This window comes from Oncorhynchus mykiss, chromosome 12 (assembly GCF_013265735.2).
Source record: "Oncorhynchus mykiss isolate Arlee chromosome 12, USDA_OmykA_1.1, whole genome shotgun sequence".
Lineage (NCBI taxonomy): Eukaryota > Metazoa > Chordata > Actinopteri > Salmoniformes > Salmonidae > Oncorhynchus > Oncorhynchus mykiss.
The window spans coordinates 41,927,461-41,944,771 of NC_048576.1; the positions used below are offsets into that span (position 1 = coordinate 41,927,461).

At 39.7% G+C, this 17,311-nt stretch overlaps 1 protein-coding gene across 4 annotated transcripts in view; it reads left to right on the top strand.

Annotated features, from left to right (window-relative positions):
• The first annotated feature begins 1,003 nt into the window (after positions 1–1,003).
• Positions 1,004–17,311, top strand: part of robo3 (roundabout, axon guidance receptor, homolog 3 (Drosophila)) — a 280,104-nt gene continuing 263,796 nt past the window's right edge. For 3 of the 4 annotated variants that reach the window (XM_036937600.1, XM_036937603.1, XM_036937601.1), the window contains exon 1: positions 1,004–1,598. In XM_036937600.1, coding sequence (XP_036793495.1) covers positions 1,436–1,598 — 163 coding nt within the window. In that variant the 5' untranslated portion in view covers positions 1,004–1,435. The remainder of the gene's footprint in view (positions 1,599–17,311) is intronic. The other variant, XM_036937604.1, reaches the window with a different exon arrangement.

Sequence of the window (17,311 nt, forward strand, 5' to 3'; positions counted from 1 at the left end):
TAAACGAGAAGAAGACTGCTCTTGTCTCACATAGCGAGATGAAATGACAGTTGATGCCACACCCTCTTGTGTTGTTGACCAACCACCAGCATGTGTCCACCTTTTGTTGTACCTTCCCTAGACGTTTTAATCGCACAAAAAGTGATGACATAATGACAAAAGTATCATAAAACATGGTTTTATCTGAAAAAATGCTGAATAGTGTATATAAATGGTACACTTATGAAATTAGATTTGTAGCACCATAGCAATAACCTCACCGGATGCCCAATGAAGAGATACAAATCAGTTCTGGATTAATGAAATTGTGTTTGACAATGATTTCTCATATTTCATAGACGCAATGCAGCATAGTCATAAATCATATTAGCTGTGACTTAGTCTGACCTGCAATTGCTCTCACTCTTAAGGAAATCATGTTTTGAACACATGGTTTGGAATGTAATATATACAAACACTAATTAATAGTCACAGATAGGAGTAATGGGTGGGTTCCAGCTCATTGTAAACTGATACAGTCATTGAAAGGTCAACATTATAAACAGTAGCAGACAGCATGCGTTAGTGTCGGTTCATGTTTGTTTCTTTTACTGCATGTGGGTGTGTGTGCATCTATGATTGACCATATGTGCCTGTGTGTGTGTATCTGTGCCTGGTGTGTGTGTGTGTGTGTGTGTGTGTGAGCGCACCTCCCGCTCTGTGTTAAGACAGTGACAGTGTATTCTCCCTCTCCCCTCCTTGCTCCAGGGATGATTATTAATCCAATAATTAAACATTTATTGCCGACGGCACCTGCTTTCTTTTTCTCCCCCAGACCCCCCCGGGACCCCATCACACCATTCCAAGGAGCTTGGGGATAGGAAGAGAGAGGGGGGGGGGGGGGGGGAGAGAGAGGGAGGGCTAGAGAGAGAGAGAGAGGGAAGGAGGGACACAGGCTGCAAGAGGGAGGGGTGAAAAAAAGAGCAGCGAATCCGACGGGTCATCAGATAGAAGCTAGATTCTTTCACACAGGCGAGGTGTATTTTGTGTGGTGGCGGACGCCGTGTGAAGTTATGTGATTCCAGAACAAAAGGAGAGCAGGAGGAAACAATCCGATGTGCTCGGAGGAGGAGGAGAAAAGAAAGGGAAGAATAGAAAGAGTGGTGCCCCACAACGTGACAACCCTCGGAGCCTGACAGTTATTGAGACATTTTTTATCTGCTTTCTGCCTTCCAACCCATAGACTTTTACCTATAAATGACTGTTTTTCAAAAGTGTTGGCTGAAGACTTGGCTGAATTACCATTGACTCCAGCACTGGGAATAAGTTGACATTCATAATACATTTAGGACCCTCGTTTAACACTTCTTTCAATGAGAGAGTGGGAGCCAGAGAGTTGCTTGTAGAGTCTTTCATAGAGCTAAACGGACAGATCGAAAACAGCTATAGCGGCAAGATGCTGCGCTACTTGATCAAGACCCTGCTCCAGATGAACCTATTCACAGACACCCTGAGAGACCCGTCCAACAGCAGCGAGCTGCTCTTCAATCTCTCCTCCATCCCCTCATTCAACACCACCCTGCAGCTGGACTGGGGCAACTTCACCTCCAGCTTCAATGGTGAGTGGACCACTGTATTGACACTTCTCAATTGTACTTCTCTCTGTTGTCTTACATCGTATGTATGGAGCTACATGTGTAGTGCTTTGTTGAGTGGTAGTAAGAAGAAGTTCTAGGTGTTATCGTAAAAGCATATGTAGAGCCAGCTTCAGTGGTGAGTGGACCACTGTCTGACGCTTCTCAGTGGTACTTCTCTCTGCTTATTTCAATGATTGGATGTTCTAAGTTGTATGATTGTATACGGTGCTGTATGTGTGGGGCTTTTTTGAGTGGTAAAAAACAAGTAATAAGTGGACCACTGACACTTTACCTATCTGATGTTTCTCTCTGTTGTCTAATTGCTAAGACTGACTGATTGACTGTCATGAAGGTTGATCATTGTATGTAAGGTGCTGTATGTGTGGGGCTTTGCAATGTAGTAATTGTATAGTGTAGAAAGAGGAGTAGAAGGGTGAAGTAACAATAGTTCTCATGAAAGCAGGTGTAAAGCTAAAAAGTGACACTTAAAGTTAATTTATTTCAGAGAATGACTCTCTGACTGGCTGACTCATTGACTAATATCTATAGGTACAGCTCTCTTACGTGTTCATTTGAGTGTAGAGGGAGCTGAAAGGAGAAGAAATTAAGAAGAGTTGGCATGAGAGAACATCCGTAGGTCTGCTGACCGGTGCATGGGAGTTTGAAAATGTATTTGATATTTGAAAATGAAATTATATTTCATTTTGCGGTTTCATGTGAACTTAGCTGCTATTTTGTTAGTCGTGATGAATCGATTGACTTGTAAATTATTTAAAGTGCAGTGAGACAAGTTCAAATGAGAGAGGTTCCCTGCCAACAGCAAAGAAAGAGGATGCGTTGTCTTTCGTGGACTTATTCACAATTCAACGTCAGTCGCATTGTGATATTCCTATATTCCTATTCCTATATTTCCAAAAACATCTTTTAAGGGTATATTTTCCGAAATCTACCATGATGGGACTTAGCGAGGAGAGCTGACAAGTCATTTTTGATGAACTGAACAGTTTGCTATATGAAGTGCATAAATGTGCAATGGATGTTTCTAAGGAGGGTGTCAAAATGAGGTGCTTTCGTTGAGGTGCTGCGAGGGGACAGTTTTGGTGACAATTACTATGACATCTGTTTTTTTTTAAGGGAACACATTTAGCTCCAGAACACTTTTAGTCTCTCCAGTTAAGTCCGTTGTCTGGTGTCTGCTGTGAAAGCGTCTCAAGCTTTTAATGTCTGCTTTTATGAGCAACTTATTCCTTTGAGCATTGTTCTCTAGATCAAATGTTTCTCTGTTGACTTTCACTGTTGACATTTGGTGTGTTTTGTCTTAAAATTTTACTGTCCATATGTGCATATCTGCTTGTGTCTGAGAGTTTGTGTATTGGTCTGGATATGTGTGTGAATGTAAGTATCTGAAAAGGATTCTGGATTAAAGAAGGTATATACATATGTCAGTGTAAGAATAGAAGAGTGTTGTCTGTATTTGAGAAAGTCTAATAAGTCTCTGCATATCTGTTAATTAGGATGAGATCTTGTCTGTGTGTTTATATCTACAGTGCTGGTGTGTTTGTGCTTGTATATGCTAGTGGTATATATGTGGCTGTCTGTATGAGTGTGTGCGTGTGTGTGTGTGTGTGTGTGTGTGTGTGTGTGTGTGTGTGTGTGTGTGTGTGTGTGCAGCCGGCAGCTAGGAAGAAGCTGTAATGGGAAGCTCTTGCTGTGCCCTTCTCCTCTGGCTCCTATATTGACTCGGTATGGATAGGAGATGGGGAGGAACGGGCACAGGGAGTTGGGGAGGAGTTAAGTGGAGGGAAGGGTGTGTTTACCTTGCTACCTCTCTCATGAGCTCCCCTGCTCTTGCCGCATGTTGCAGCGCTCCAATCAATACTGTAATACTGGCCAACACATACAAACACACTCATGCCTTGGCACTCAAGGTTATGGGCTTCCCATGGTCAGGGATACAGTATAGGCTATATCATATGTTATGGTTGGTTTGAGTTGCAGTCTCCTGTATTCTGAGTACTACACAGGGGAGTTGAGAAATTGCTGTTGACCGATGTTGACTGAAGCAGTTTTATCCTTGCAGTTAATGTAATGAACGATATGACTTTCTTGCTTGCTTGATCATTTTTTATTTTTTAGTTACACAATATTTTTTTCCATCCTTCCCCCTTCTCTGAACACTTCTGACAGCTTGACTAATAATATTTTGGAATTCCTGGTCAGTTTGTAAAATATCCAGCTGCTTCCCATCGTGTCACTACAGCTTGATGGTTATGAGTCAGAGAGTGGTGTGGGGAGGGTTAGCGCGCGCGCGCGTGTGTGTGTGTATTGTTTTGAGTCTGCGGAGGGGGGAGGTTGGGGTGTATTTCAGAGGCAAATGTGTGGGATGTAAATTTGCTTTTGAAATACAATCTCCCGATAATCTGCTTATCTCAGCGGTGGGCGTGTATTGATAAAGCTGAGTCTATATCCTCTCTCTTTCCCTTTCTTTCAGTCTCTCCCCTTTCATTCTTCCCTCTGTCCATCGCTCTCATCACAAAACCCTAATGGAGTGCAGATAGATATGGAGAGACAGTCCACTCCTCAGATGTATAGCAGCACAATGAGGGAGTATTGCGCTGCCTGCAGAGGCCAAATAATCTATTGCAGAGGGATTGACTGATGTCAGCTTTGCAGATGCTATCTGAAGACTTTATTAGATGTGCCTCTTGTTCAAATGCGCTCATATTCAATGTGGCGATTCGTTTAAGCTTGAGGATGAGAGCTGAAAGCCAATCGGGTTCTAGCAATCATTCGACAGGCTGCATCGATACATTAAGATTGTAGATGACCGAGACTGTCTCTAAGAAAACTATAGCTTTACAGATCAATGGCCAATATTGCCATGTGTGCCTACATCACTGAGAGAAGCATCACAGAGTAACAATGTTATAGTCCTTGTTCTACAAAACCTGCCAAGACCTGAGCAGCAGGTAGCCTAGCGGTTAAAAGCGTTGGGTCAATATCCGAAAGGTCGCTGGATTGAATTCCCGAGTTTACTAGCTGAAGAATTTGTCGATGTGCCCTTGAGCAAGGGATTTGACTCCAATTGCTCATGTAAGTCTGGATAAGTGCGTCTGCTAAATGATTAAAGTGTAAGACAACGGAAACTGGACAAGTTAGAGAGTAATAGAGCCAGTGAAAGACAAAGACGGGAAGTTAAGGTTATAAGTGTTGATAGGAGATAGAATGGTCGGACCATCAGATAATTGGCATATACATTACTCTTACTGAATTTCCACGTGGGAGAGGATATTGGAAATTGAATCAAAGTCTACTGGATGATAACTTGTTTTTTACTAGAACAGAGGAATTTATAATTGAATTTTTCTGACATATCATACAGTGGCTTGCAAAATTATTCAACCCCTTGGCATTTTTACTATTTTGTTGCCTTACATACCTGGAATTAAAATGGATTTGGGGGGGGGGGGGGGGGGGGGGGGCTTGTATCGTTAGATTTACACAACATGCCTACCATTTTGAAGATGCAAAACACTTTTTATTGTGAATCAAACAAGAAATAAGACCAAAAAACGGAAAACTGAGTGTGCAGAACTTTTCACCCCCCCAAAGTCAATACTTTGTAGAGCCACCTTTTGCAGCAATTACAGCTGCACGTCTCTTGGTGTATGTCTCTATAAGGTTGACACATCTAGCCACTGGGATTTTTGCCCATTATTCAAGGCAAAACTGCTCCAGCTCCTTCAAGTTGGATGGGTTCCGCTGGTGTAGAACAATGTTTAAGTCATACCACAGATTCTCAATTGGATTGAGGTCTGGGCTTTGACTAGGCCATTCCAAGACATTTAAATGTTTCCCCTTAAACCACTTGAATGTTGCTTTAGCAGTATGCTTAGGGTCATTGTCCTGCTGGAAGGTGAACCTCCGTCCCAGTCTCAAATCTCTGGAAGACTGAAACAGGTTTCCCTCAAGAATTCCCTATATTTAGCGCCATCCATCACTCCTTCAATTCTGCCCAGTTTCCCAGTCCCTGCTGATTAAAAACATCCCCACAGCATGATGCTGTCACAACCATGCTTCACTGTGGGGATGGTGTTCTCGGTGTGATGAGAGGTGTTGAGTCTGAGCCAGACATAGCTTTTCCTTGATGGCCAAAAAGCTCCATTGTAGTTTCATCTGACCAGAGTAACTTCTTCCATATGTTTGAGGAGTCTCCCACATGCCTTTGGGCGAACACCAAACGTGTTTGCTTATTTTTTTCTTTAAGCAATGGCTTTTTTTCTGGCTACTCTTCTGTAAAGCCCATCTCTATGGAGTGTACGGCTTAAAGTGGTCCTATGGACAGATACTCCAATCTCCGCTGTGGAGCTTTGCAGCTCCTTCAGGGATATCTTTGGTATAGAAATCCCGAAATAAATAAATAATCTCACTCCAATCATTTTTAATAGAAAGTTAGCAAAAATATATAAGATCTTGCTACCATGAAAAGGTAAATACCTTTATATTTGTGGAAAATTCATCTTGATTAGCTCTATAGTCATATCCCAGTTTACCTACAGTGGGGCAAAAAAGTATTTAGTCAGCCACCAATTGTGCAAGGTCTCCCACTTAAAAAGATGAGAGAGGCCTGTAATTTTCATCATATGTACACTTCAACTATGACAGACAAAATGATTAAAAAAATTCTCAGAAAATCACATTGTAGGATTTTAAATGTATTTATTTGCAAATTATGGTGGAAAATAAGTATTTGGTCACCTACAAACAAGACTGGCCTAGCCAGTCTCCAGATCTCAACCCCATAGAACATCTTTGGAGGGAGTTGAAAGTCCGTGTTGCCCAGCAACAGCCCCAAAACATCACTGCTCTAGAGGAGATCTGCATGGAGGAATGGGCCAAAATACCAGCAACAGTGTGTGAAAACCTTGTGAAGACTTACAGAAAACGTTTGACCTCTGTCATTGCCAACAAAGGGTATATAACAAAGTATTGAGATAAACTTTTGTTATTGACCAAATACCGTAATTTCCGGACTATAAGCCGCTACTTTTTTCCCACGCGTTGAACCTCGCAGTTTATACAATGACGCGGCTAATTTATGGATTTTTCCCGCTTTCACAAGATTCATGCCGCCAAAAAACTGAGCACCGTCACATAATGTGACGTAAATCGAGCGCGCTCAAACTTCCCATCATTCTGATTACGGTAGTCATTTTGTCACCCTCATCATGGCAAAGACACGGAGAAATGCATATGATGCAGCTTTCAAGTTGAAGGCGATCGATCTGGCTGTTGGAAAAGGAAATAGAGCTGCTGACAGCGTGGAGCATTGTCAAAAAATCCACTATCATCAACGGGTTTCGAAAGGCTGGACTGCTGCGTGTTGAAGAGGGCAGCAATCCAACATCGGATGAAGCAATTCTGAGGCTATTCAACTCCGACACCGAAGGAGATGACTTCAGTGGTTTCAGTGCACAGGAGGAGGAAGATAGTGAACAATGACTTTCTTGGTAGGCTACTGTTTAATTTTTGTTACAAGCCGTGTTTCGTTTAAAGGCTGTGTAAAGTTCATTTGTTTCAATGTACCGGTAGGCACCTGCGGCTTATAGACAGACATGTGCGGCTTATTTATGTACAAAATAAAAAAAAATGTATAATTCAGTGGGTGCGGTTTATATTCAGGTGCGCTTAATAGTCCAGCAATTACGGTTCTTAAATTCTACAATGTGATTTTCTGAATTTTTTCTCATTTTGTCTGTCATAGTTGAAGTGTACCTATGATGAAAATTACAGGCCTCTCTCATCTTTCTAAGTGGGAGAACTTGCACAATTGGTGGCTGACCAAATACTTTTTTGCCCCACTGTATTTACATAAGGTCTTGCCTACACCTAGTGAACAGTTTTTTAAAATTATTTAAGAAAATGTTTTATTTGGAACTGCAAGCCAGACAAAATTAAACGGGCCTATTTATATAATGAATATGAATTCGGGGGGCAGAAATGATTAAATATTAATGCATAAGACCTCTCACTAAAGGCTTAAGTCATACAAAATGTATACTTAAATCTGAACTGGTTTTCTAGCAAATTAAAAAGAATGCATTTTTCCCTTTATTCAGACCTCTCACTTTTAGTTATTTGAAAATTTAAAACAAGCCATAGAAAGTTGATTGCAATTTCAATGGTTAAAAGAAAAAAAATGGTTAAAAGAACACATACACTGGACAGAGGAACTCTGCCTAGGAGGGCAGCGTCCCGGAGTTGCCTCTTCAGTGTTGACGTTGAGACTGGTGTTTTGCGGGTACTCTTGAATGAAGCTGCCAGTTGAGGACTTGTGAGGCGTCTCTTTCTCAAACTTGACACTCTAATGTACTTGTCCTCTTGCTCAGTTGTGCACTGGGGCCTCCCACTCCTCTTTCTATTCTGGTTAGAACCAGTTTGCTCTTATCTGTGAAGGAAGTAGTGCACAGCGTTGTATGAAATCTTCGGTTTCTTGGCAATTTCTCGCCTTCATTTCTCAGAACAAGAATAGACTGACGAGTTTCCAAAGAAAATGCTTTGTTTCTGGCCATTTTGAGCCTGTAATCGAACCCACAAATGCTGATGCTCCAGATACTCAACTAGTCTAAAGAAGGCCAGTTTTATTGCTTCTTAAACCAGCACAACAGTTTTCAGCTGTGCTAACATAATTGCAAAATTGTTTTCAAATGATCAATTAGACTTTTAAAATTATACACTTGGATTAGCTAACAACGTGCAGGAGTGATGGTTGCTGATAATAGGCCTCTGTACACCTATGTAGATATTCCATTCAAAATCATTTGTTTCCAGCTACAATAGTAATTTACAACATTAACAATGTCTACACTCTATTTCTGATCAATTTGATGTTATTTTAATACATTTTTAAGTGACCCCAATCCTTTGACCGGTGGTGTATACATACATATATATATATATATATATATATATATATATATATATATATACAGTGCCTTGCGAAAGTATTCGGCCCCCTTGAACTTTGCGACCTTTTGCCACATTTCAGGCTTCAAACATAAAGATATAAAACTTTATTTTTTTTGTGAAGAATCAACAACAAGTGGGACACAATCATGAAGTGGAACGACATTTATTGGATATTTCAAACTTTTTTAACAAATCAAAAACTGAAAAATTGGGCGGACATGGCAGAGTGAGTGGTCACATTAAACTGAGCTCCTTAAAGCTTTACATTGGTTAAGTGGTTTATTGAACATCACTTTTCCACTTTGTGGAGCAATTTCAGCCAAGACTAGCTAGCAAGATATAAGTACCAAGGTCAGAGAAATTCGTCTTCGGTACAGGTGTCCAAATAACCCCTTTGAAAACCCCCAACCTGAAGAGACTACAAGAAAGTGATGCCGGTCAGACTCAAGCACCCCAGCCTATCACCAATGACGCCATCTTCGCAGCAATCCAGGGTTTAAACAAGAAATTTGCAGAGCAAGCCTCTTGGCTGAATGGCTTTGATGAGAGGATTCATAAAAATACCCTCTCGATTGCAAACGTTTCCAAAACTGATGTGAAACTATTGAAAAAGAAAGTTGATGCCCTGACAAAAGATAATGAGTGCCGACGGGTGCTGAGACTGAACGGGCTGCCTGAAAATGATGGTGAGATTATCAGAAATATTGTGATCGACATTATTGGGAAGATTGTTCCATATCCCCCTGCTCACTCTGAACATCACAGTAGATGTTGTACACTGTCTTGGGGACAAGAGAAAGGAGATGAACAGACACAGACAGGTCATCATGCAGTTTGTGTTGAGGAATGTGAGAGATGAGGTGTGGAGAGCTGCGAAGCTGGCGCCGATCTGCAGGGAGAAAAGCATTTGCTTTGCAGAAGATTTGAGCAAGCACAACAGGGATGCCCGTGCAAAGCTATGGCCATAGGTTGATAAGGCAAGACGCAGGGAAATAAAAGCCTTATTTCGCGAGGGGCTTGCTGTCATGGTCGCAGAGTGGCGCTAAGTCACTGACTGATTGGTGCTCTTCTACGAGTTGGCCTGCTATCATTCAGGTTATATTCATTTTGTTTTGTTTCAAGATCGATATTATGTAAGTAAATCTCCACGTCTTTTTTCATATGACTTGATTAGACTTCAGAGCTGTATTTATTTATTTTAAGATTTAGAGTTCAATTTAATATGTAAACTATTAATATAAGATGTGTTGTTATTCCACAACCTATTCGTTTATTTATTGTAGACAACATTTATTTTCTCTGATATTCTTCTCATTCAACATTCTGCTTTCCTTTTTATCCTTGAACACCAGGGCTTTATGCAACAATATAAAACGTAAGGCTGTTTTTATTTTTTGTAAAGATTCATTGAAGTCCAATTGTTTTGTTATTTCAAGAGACACATTCCTAAGATGTTTAATTACAATTTGGACTTCACAATGGGGTGACAATATCATTTTTAGCCATGGCTCATCTCATTCTGCTGGTGTGGCAAAACTTTTCAGATGTTTTTCAGGTACAGTTTCAGAAAGCAAATATGATGATGAGGGTCACTGGATGACTGTTGTTTATGAGTATAAAAAGTCACATTACATATTGGGAAATATTTATGGTCATAATAACATACAGTCAAGAAACAATCTTCTTCTAACATCTATGAGTTTAAAACCAAATATTCAACAGATAACATTATTGTTGGAGGTGATTATAATGTTGCTCCTGGTGACTGGATCGAGAGGTATCCCACCCGTCATTCAGGCCATCGTTTTAATAACGTAATTCTTAATTTCCGCTCCAACTTTAAACTTTACGATATCGGGCGTTCTCAGAATCCAACTTAAAAACATTTCTCTTGGTTTAAACCTACAACGAGTGACCGACAATTCAAATCTAGAATTGATTATTGGTTGGTGTCTTCCAATCTTCTGAATCGTGTCAGTGAATGTAGTATTTCCTCAGCTCGTCTGACAGACCATTGTTCCATCCTTCTTTATTTTTGTCTAGATAACGACAAGATGTTTCTAAAATCATACAAGAAATGTTACTCTTTTCTTTAAAAAAAAATTTTTTGTTTACAGTTTCAAAATCTTATCAGAGAGACCTGTCTCGAATCTGCTCTTTCTTCTACTAGCAAATGGGAAATGATTAAATTCATAATGCGCTGTCTTGCCATCAGTACTGGTAGAATGCTAGCTCAAAAAATATTCTCCAAACAGATGGATATTATTGTTGATTTTAACAGGATGAGAAATAAACTTGATTTAAATGATGATGAAAAAGCTGAACTTGCAAAATGCCAATGTGAACTGGACGACATATACAACAATAAGGCACAGGGTGCCTTCGACCTCTCAAAGACCAAATGGATTGAGAAAGGTGAAAAAAACACATCTTATTTCTTTAATTTGGAGAAAAGAAGGCAGACTAGGAATAGTATTTCATCAATTTATGTTAATGATACTATGTCTGATGATCTTGAAGTGATTAATAAGGAAGTATACTCTTCCTATAGTACTTTTTTGAGTCAGTTTGTAACTCTGTTAAGTCTATAGAAGAAAGTTGGATCAAGCCATGAAGTAAATCCCCTTGACCGGATGACCTGACTCCTGAGTTCTATCAACATTTTTGGCCTGATATTAGAGAATTATTGCTTTTGGTCTACAAAGAGGTTATTGCTAACACTATCTTACCTCATTCTTTGAAACAGGGACTAATAGTTCTTATACCCAAACCAAAGAAGGACTCTCTTTATTTAGTCAATTGGAGACAAATCACATTGTTGGCAAATGACTATAAGTTATTAGCCCATTTCTATGCTAATAGGCTGAAAAAAGTCCTTGATGATATCAATGAAACACAATCAGTCTTCATTAAAGGAAGGAATATTCATAACCATATACAATTGGTAATAGGTATTTTAGATTACAGTGATTGCATAGAAGAAAATGGCTTTACATTGTTTTTAGATTTTTGTTTTTTTAAGGCATTTGACACCTTAGAGCACAACAGTTTTACTAGAACTATCTCTACTTTTGGTTTTAGGGAGAATTTATCAAAACATCCCCTCATTTCTCTATTAGTAGAGGAATTAGACAAGGTTGTTCAATCTCGCCTCTTTTATTTATTTTAATCACAGATTTATTAGCCTAATTTCTTAACAAATAAAAGGGATATGTACTTTTGGTAAATATATAAATATCAGTCAATTTGCAGATGATAATGACCATTTCCTAAAGGATAGTTTGGCTATTTCCTTGGCTATTGACAGTATCAAGAAACATTCTAAGGCCTCTGGATTGACTCTCAACCTTAACAAATGTGATCTTATGCCAATTCATTGCTGTTACTTCGTGAACATGGTCTCCATACCTGTTTAAATATTTAGGAATTGTTCAAATTAAAAAAAATTCTGATTGATAGAGAATATTTACACATTGATAGTATAATTAATTCCATAAGAGTCTCTTTAATTAATTGCTGCAATGTGATATGTCAATTTTGGGTCATATTATTTTGACCAAGACTGATAGTTTATCTAGAATTTCCTTATAATAACATCAACAAAGTAAATTCTGTTATATTTAGATTTATTTGGAGGAATAAATCTCATTATATTCGAAAATCTCAATTATTGAAATACTATGAACATAGAGGTTTACAGGCTATTGATTTTGAGTTGTTAGTGGGTACTTTTGAGATTATTGAAATTGTATCTATCTCAGAGAGAATATATTAAGGTTTGCAAAACAATTCCACTTCCATTACTTGGACTTATTAAGAACATTTTGTTATATTATGAGGTTGTTCCCACGTTTCCAAGTTTGCAAATTAATGACTTGAACGTTTTGGACAAAACGTGCAACAATAAGTGGATATGATTGGCAGTTAATGAAAAAAAATGGTGATTATAATTCAATATTTTGCGTTGGAAGTGACCAACTCATGCTTTGGTCAAAAGCTACTACCTTTTACCTTAAATGTGTAGTTATCCCAAAAGTTAACCTCTTGCTCCCACCTGAGACGCAGACGTCTCATCTAGACACCTGGAAATGCAAATGCGCTACGCTAAATGCTAAATGTACTCGTTAAAACTCAAACGTTCATTAAATCACACATGCAGGGTATTGAATAAAAGCTACACTCGTTGTGAATCTAGCCAACAAGTCAGATTTTTAAAATGCTTTTCGGCGAAAGCATGAGAAGCTATTATCTGATAGCATGCAACACCCCAATATACCTGAAGGGGACGTAAACAAAATAATTAGCGTAGCCGGCGCTACACAAAACGCAGAAATAAAATATAAAACATTCATTACCTTTGATGATATTCTTTGTTGGCCCTCCTACATGTTCCATAAACATCACAATTGGGTCTTTTTCCCGATTAAATCCGTCCATGCATGCCCAAAATATCCATTTGTATAGCCTGTCTGGTTCAGGAAAAAAGCTCCCTTCCAAAACGCAACGTCATTTTTTAAAATTATATAAGTTGCCTATATTCTTTGACAAAACACTTCAACCTACTTTTGTAACCCAAATTTAGGTATTTGTAAACGTTAATAATAGATCAAATTGATCACTGGGCGATCTGTATTCAATAGCAGCTACTCAAGAAAACGTTGTCCTTTGTCTCTTTCCAAAAATCGATTCCTGTATGCTGGACGAAATGAAGGATCTATTTGTCATTACACAAAGGATTTTTGTCAATGAAAATGACGTTTTTGGCGACCGTGTGGAAGTTGTAGGAACTGCAAGCTCCCGGCTATATATTTTTGCTTGCAATAAACAATTCAGAGACTGGCGGATTAATACTTTTCTGTGGTTTTTGTGACCAGGTTTTTCTTGGGATTTCGCTTGCTGTTCACGTTCTGTTATAGTCACAGACATTATTTAACCAGTTTTAGAAACTTCAGAGTGTTTTCTATCCACACATACTAATCATATGCATATACTATATTCCTGGCATGAGTAGCAGGACGCTGAAATGTTGCGCGATTTTTAACAGAATGTTCGAAAAAGTAGTGGGTCGACTAAGTTAAAGAAACAAATGTAAAAATATTTTCTTCCATCTCCTCTGTTAATGATTTTTTGCAAAAAAGGTGCAATTTTGACAAAACGCCTTGTGTTTTTTGCTCCTCTGATTTAGAGTCCATAAAGAATTTATTTTTTCATGCCGGCATTCTAGTAAACTATGACTTGAAATTCATAAATGGTTGTGTAAAACATTTCAAAAATGACCTATGTTTACCTTTGATGAGGTTAAATGGTATTATGCTTATCCTTATCCATCCAGAACTATTTTAGAAACATGATTATTCTCCCGGCTAAATATTATATTCACAAATGTAAATGGGGAGGGAAAATTCCTTGTTTTGTATTTTTTTGTTATTGAACTGCTTCAATTCTATAAATCCCTCCAACTTGTGAAACTTAAAAAGTCAGAAAAATTATTATAAGTCATGTCTCTGAATGTCTGCTAATGTCTCATTGCCTTGTCACATCTAAATGTGTCCTGAATTATTCGTATTTCTTTTTTTTCTATTCACCTGGTGTGTGTGCGCACATGTCAGTCTGTATAGTTCATATAATCCCTCATTACTCAGTTGCTCACTGACTGCATTGAATGCACACAAAATAATTACAGCTAACAGCAAAACTTGTCTCTTTGGGACTCCTATGCTTACGTGATCTAACTAGTGTTAATACTTCCTGTTCAGAGATGTCCTCAGGTTGATAGTGAATGGATCCTATAGAACCCTATAGTGTGGAGGAAATTATTTTAAGTGTTAAAACCCTGGCTCTGTGGGAGTTTCAATCCCTGTGCTCTGATTAGGGATGTGTTTGTGTGTCTGTACAAGTCTCTGTGCTAATATGGCCATTTGTCTGCTCATTCAGGTCAAGTGGGCTCCCCTTCAGTCTTTTCACCTAGCCATATCTAGCCAGGTCATTCATTCAACATGTTCACCTGTGTGTGTGTGTGTGTGTGTGTGTGTGTGTGTGTGTGTGTGTGTGTGTGTGTGTGCGCGTGTGTGTTTATTTGTGTGTGTGTGTGTGCCAATTATGTCTCAATATGCAAATCCAGAGTGTGAAAGCTCTGACTGTGTCCAATGTATTTTTATCCTTAAATAGTCATGACAGAAAAAGAAGGTGTATTGTACCTGTTTGTACCTTTCTTGTTTTGTTTTAACTCGACGGGTTTCATTTACAGCTATAGAAAATGTACAGTTATGAATTTAACTACTGTTCCCTTAAGGAGGGAATGAGGTATAACATAATATGCAGAGTCAACGAACAATCCAACGGGCCAATGGATGACGAGCCCACCCTCGGAAGCTCGCATCCATTTCCTCAATCCGTCCTCTGTTGGGACAAAAACGCATGATTCAGAATGAGACCCAGAAACGGAATGCCCTGAGCCAGAGTGAAACAACTTTTTTTGTGATTCACTATGCCAGGGACTGAATATGGGAAACCAGCGTGGCAGTGTGGAGCTCCAACTGTTCCCTTGACTCCTCTACGACCAATCGTCCAGATTGGCCAGTACGCTGATCCCCTCAACCACCATAAAAAAGGTACAGGGCAATATGGAAATAGGGAGGATGTTAAGCATATGAAAATACGTATCTTTCAGATCTATGAAAGGGGGCACTGCTCAATTGGCAAACTGTGACAGACTGCTGTGTTTGTTTTTTGTTTAAGCTACAGAGCAATATGGAGATGGGGAGGATGTTAAGCATATGAAAATACGTATCCTTGAATGTTTGAAAACTTGGAATAGTGAGATGAACTAAGGGCACATAAGATGGATTTACAATTGGCTTTTGTTTTGATTGCAAGCCTGAATCTGGTTTGGAGACACAGGTGGAATACATAGATGGAGTATCAGGTACACCAGAGACAAACTTGTTGAGATCAAATCATCATGCACCGGTGGAAAAAACTATGACATACTGTAAGCGCATTGCCGCAGGAGATTAATACCAAATGGAATATACAATGGAAATGGCAAAAAGGAAGACTAAGGAAAGGAGACAAGAGAGGAGGATTGTGAAGGAAACTTAAAAATCGTAAGAACAATCCCCCACCATAATTTTGGCCAACGTGAGATCAATAAGGCACAAAATTGATTAGCTCTTCCATTAACATCAAGAGCACTGTCTGCGCATAAGATGTTGAATTATTTCTGCTTCTCACTGCACCCTCTCTATCTCCCAAGGGAATTTGGACAAGTGCTTATGACAGCTGTTTATGTACCAACCACAGCAGATACTCCAACTGCTGTTCAAACCATCTGCCAATGTGTCAACACGCTGGAAGACATGTCCCCTGATGCACCCAAAATCATACTCAGTGATTTTAACTCCTGCTCACTTCATGTTTTCCTGCCAAACTATGAGCAATATGTTACTTGTAGCACAAGAGGAGATAATACATTGGATTTGTGTTATGGTAATATTAAAGGGGCATACAAGTCACTGCAGAAGCCCCAAGTGAGCACATCAAACCACTATATAATTCAATTACTGCCAACATACAAACAGGAAAATATGAAGGAAAGGGCAGTCCAGATATGGTAAGAGGAAGCTATAGAAAGCTTACGAGGCTGTTTATCCTGTACAAACTGGGACATGTTGTATAATGGACCATACCCTTCAGGAGTCAGTATTATGGGTGACTGCATAATATCTATGTCCGTGAGGGCATGTTAGTCCCCACAAAGACGGTGAAATGCTATCCAAATAACAAGCCGTTGATTACTGCAGAGCTTAAACAGACAATTAAGATGAAACAGACAGCCTTTTCTACTGGCAACCAATAGGATGTGAAAACACTGCAGAGGACAGTAAAACAACAAATAGCCCAGGCTAAGGACAACTACAAAAATAAAGTGGAAACCATGTTCCACACAGAGAATTGCAGGCAGTCCTGGCAGGGTCTGGCAACCCTCAACGGGCAAGTCAAGAAGATGCAATCAGTTCCAATGAAGAAGAATCCAGCGGAGCGGAGTGACCATAGTCCATTGACGTCAGTCATTGTGAAGTGCCTTAAGCACTTGATACTCACACGTCTCATGTGAATGGAGCCTTTGATCCCATGTAGTTGGCATACAGGAATAACAGATCAGTGGAGGATACAGTCTTGATGGTGTTGCACAGTGCCCTGACACACCTGGAGAGGCCTCACTCCTATTGTGTGCATCCTTTTCCTGGACTTCTCCTCTGCTTTTAGCTGCATGCAGCCTCACCTTCTCTGTGACAAACTCTCCCACCTACAGTACAGGTGGACCCCAACATTACCTTGTGAGCGCTGGACTTCCTGCACCCTTCCTCTGTGTACATCTACCGGTTCTCCCCAAGGAACTGTCATCTCTCCAGAGCTATTCTCCATATACACCAATAACCTGAGAGTTTCCAAGACCCAGTGAGCCACCTAGTCCTGGGTGGTGAGAGGTACACTAGAGAGAGTGGGGAGCTCCCTTTCAGTCAGTCAACTTCAGTACGAGATATTATGAGGAGTCACACACTCGTGACTTCAGTTGAAGGATCTACAATCACGCCCGACAAGGCCAATGAAATCCACACCTCGCTGGAAGCACCGCCTTCCAAAGGTTATAAGCGTGTGGCTCAGATTCATTCCTTCAGTTATTCCATTCATCACCTAGGTATGAACAGGAACATTGCACCAAC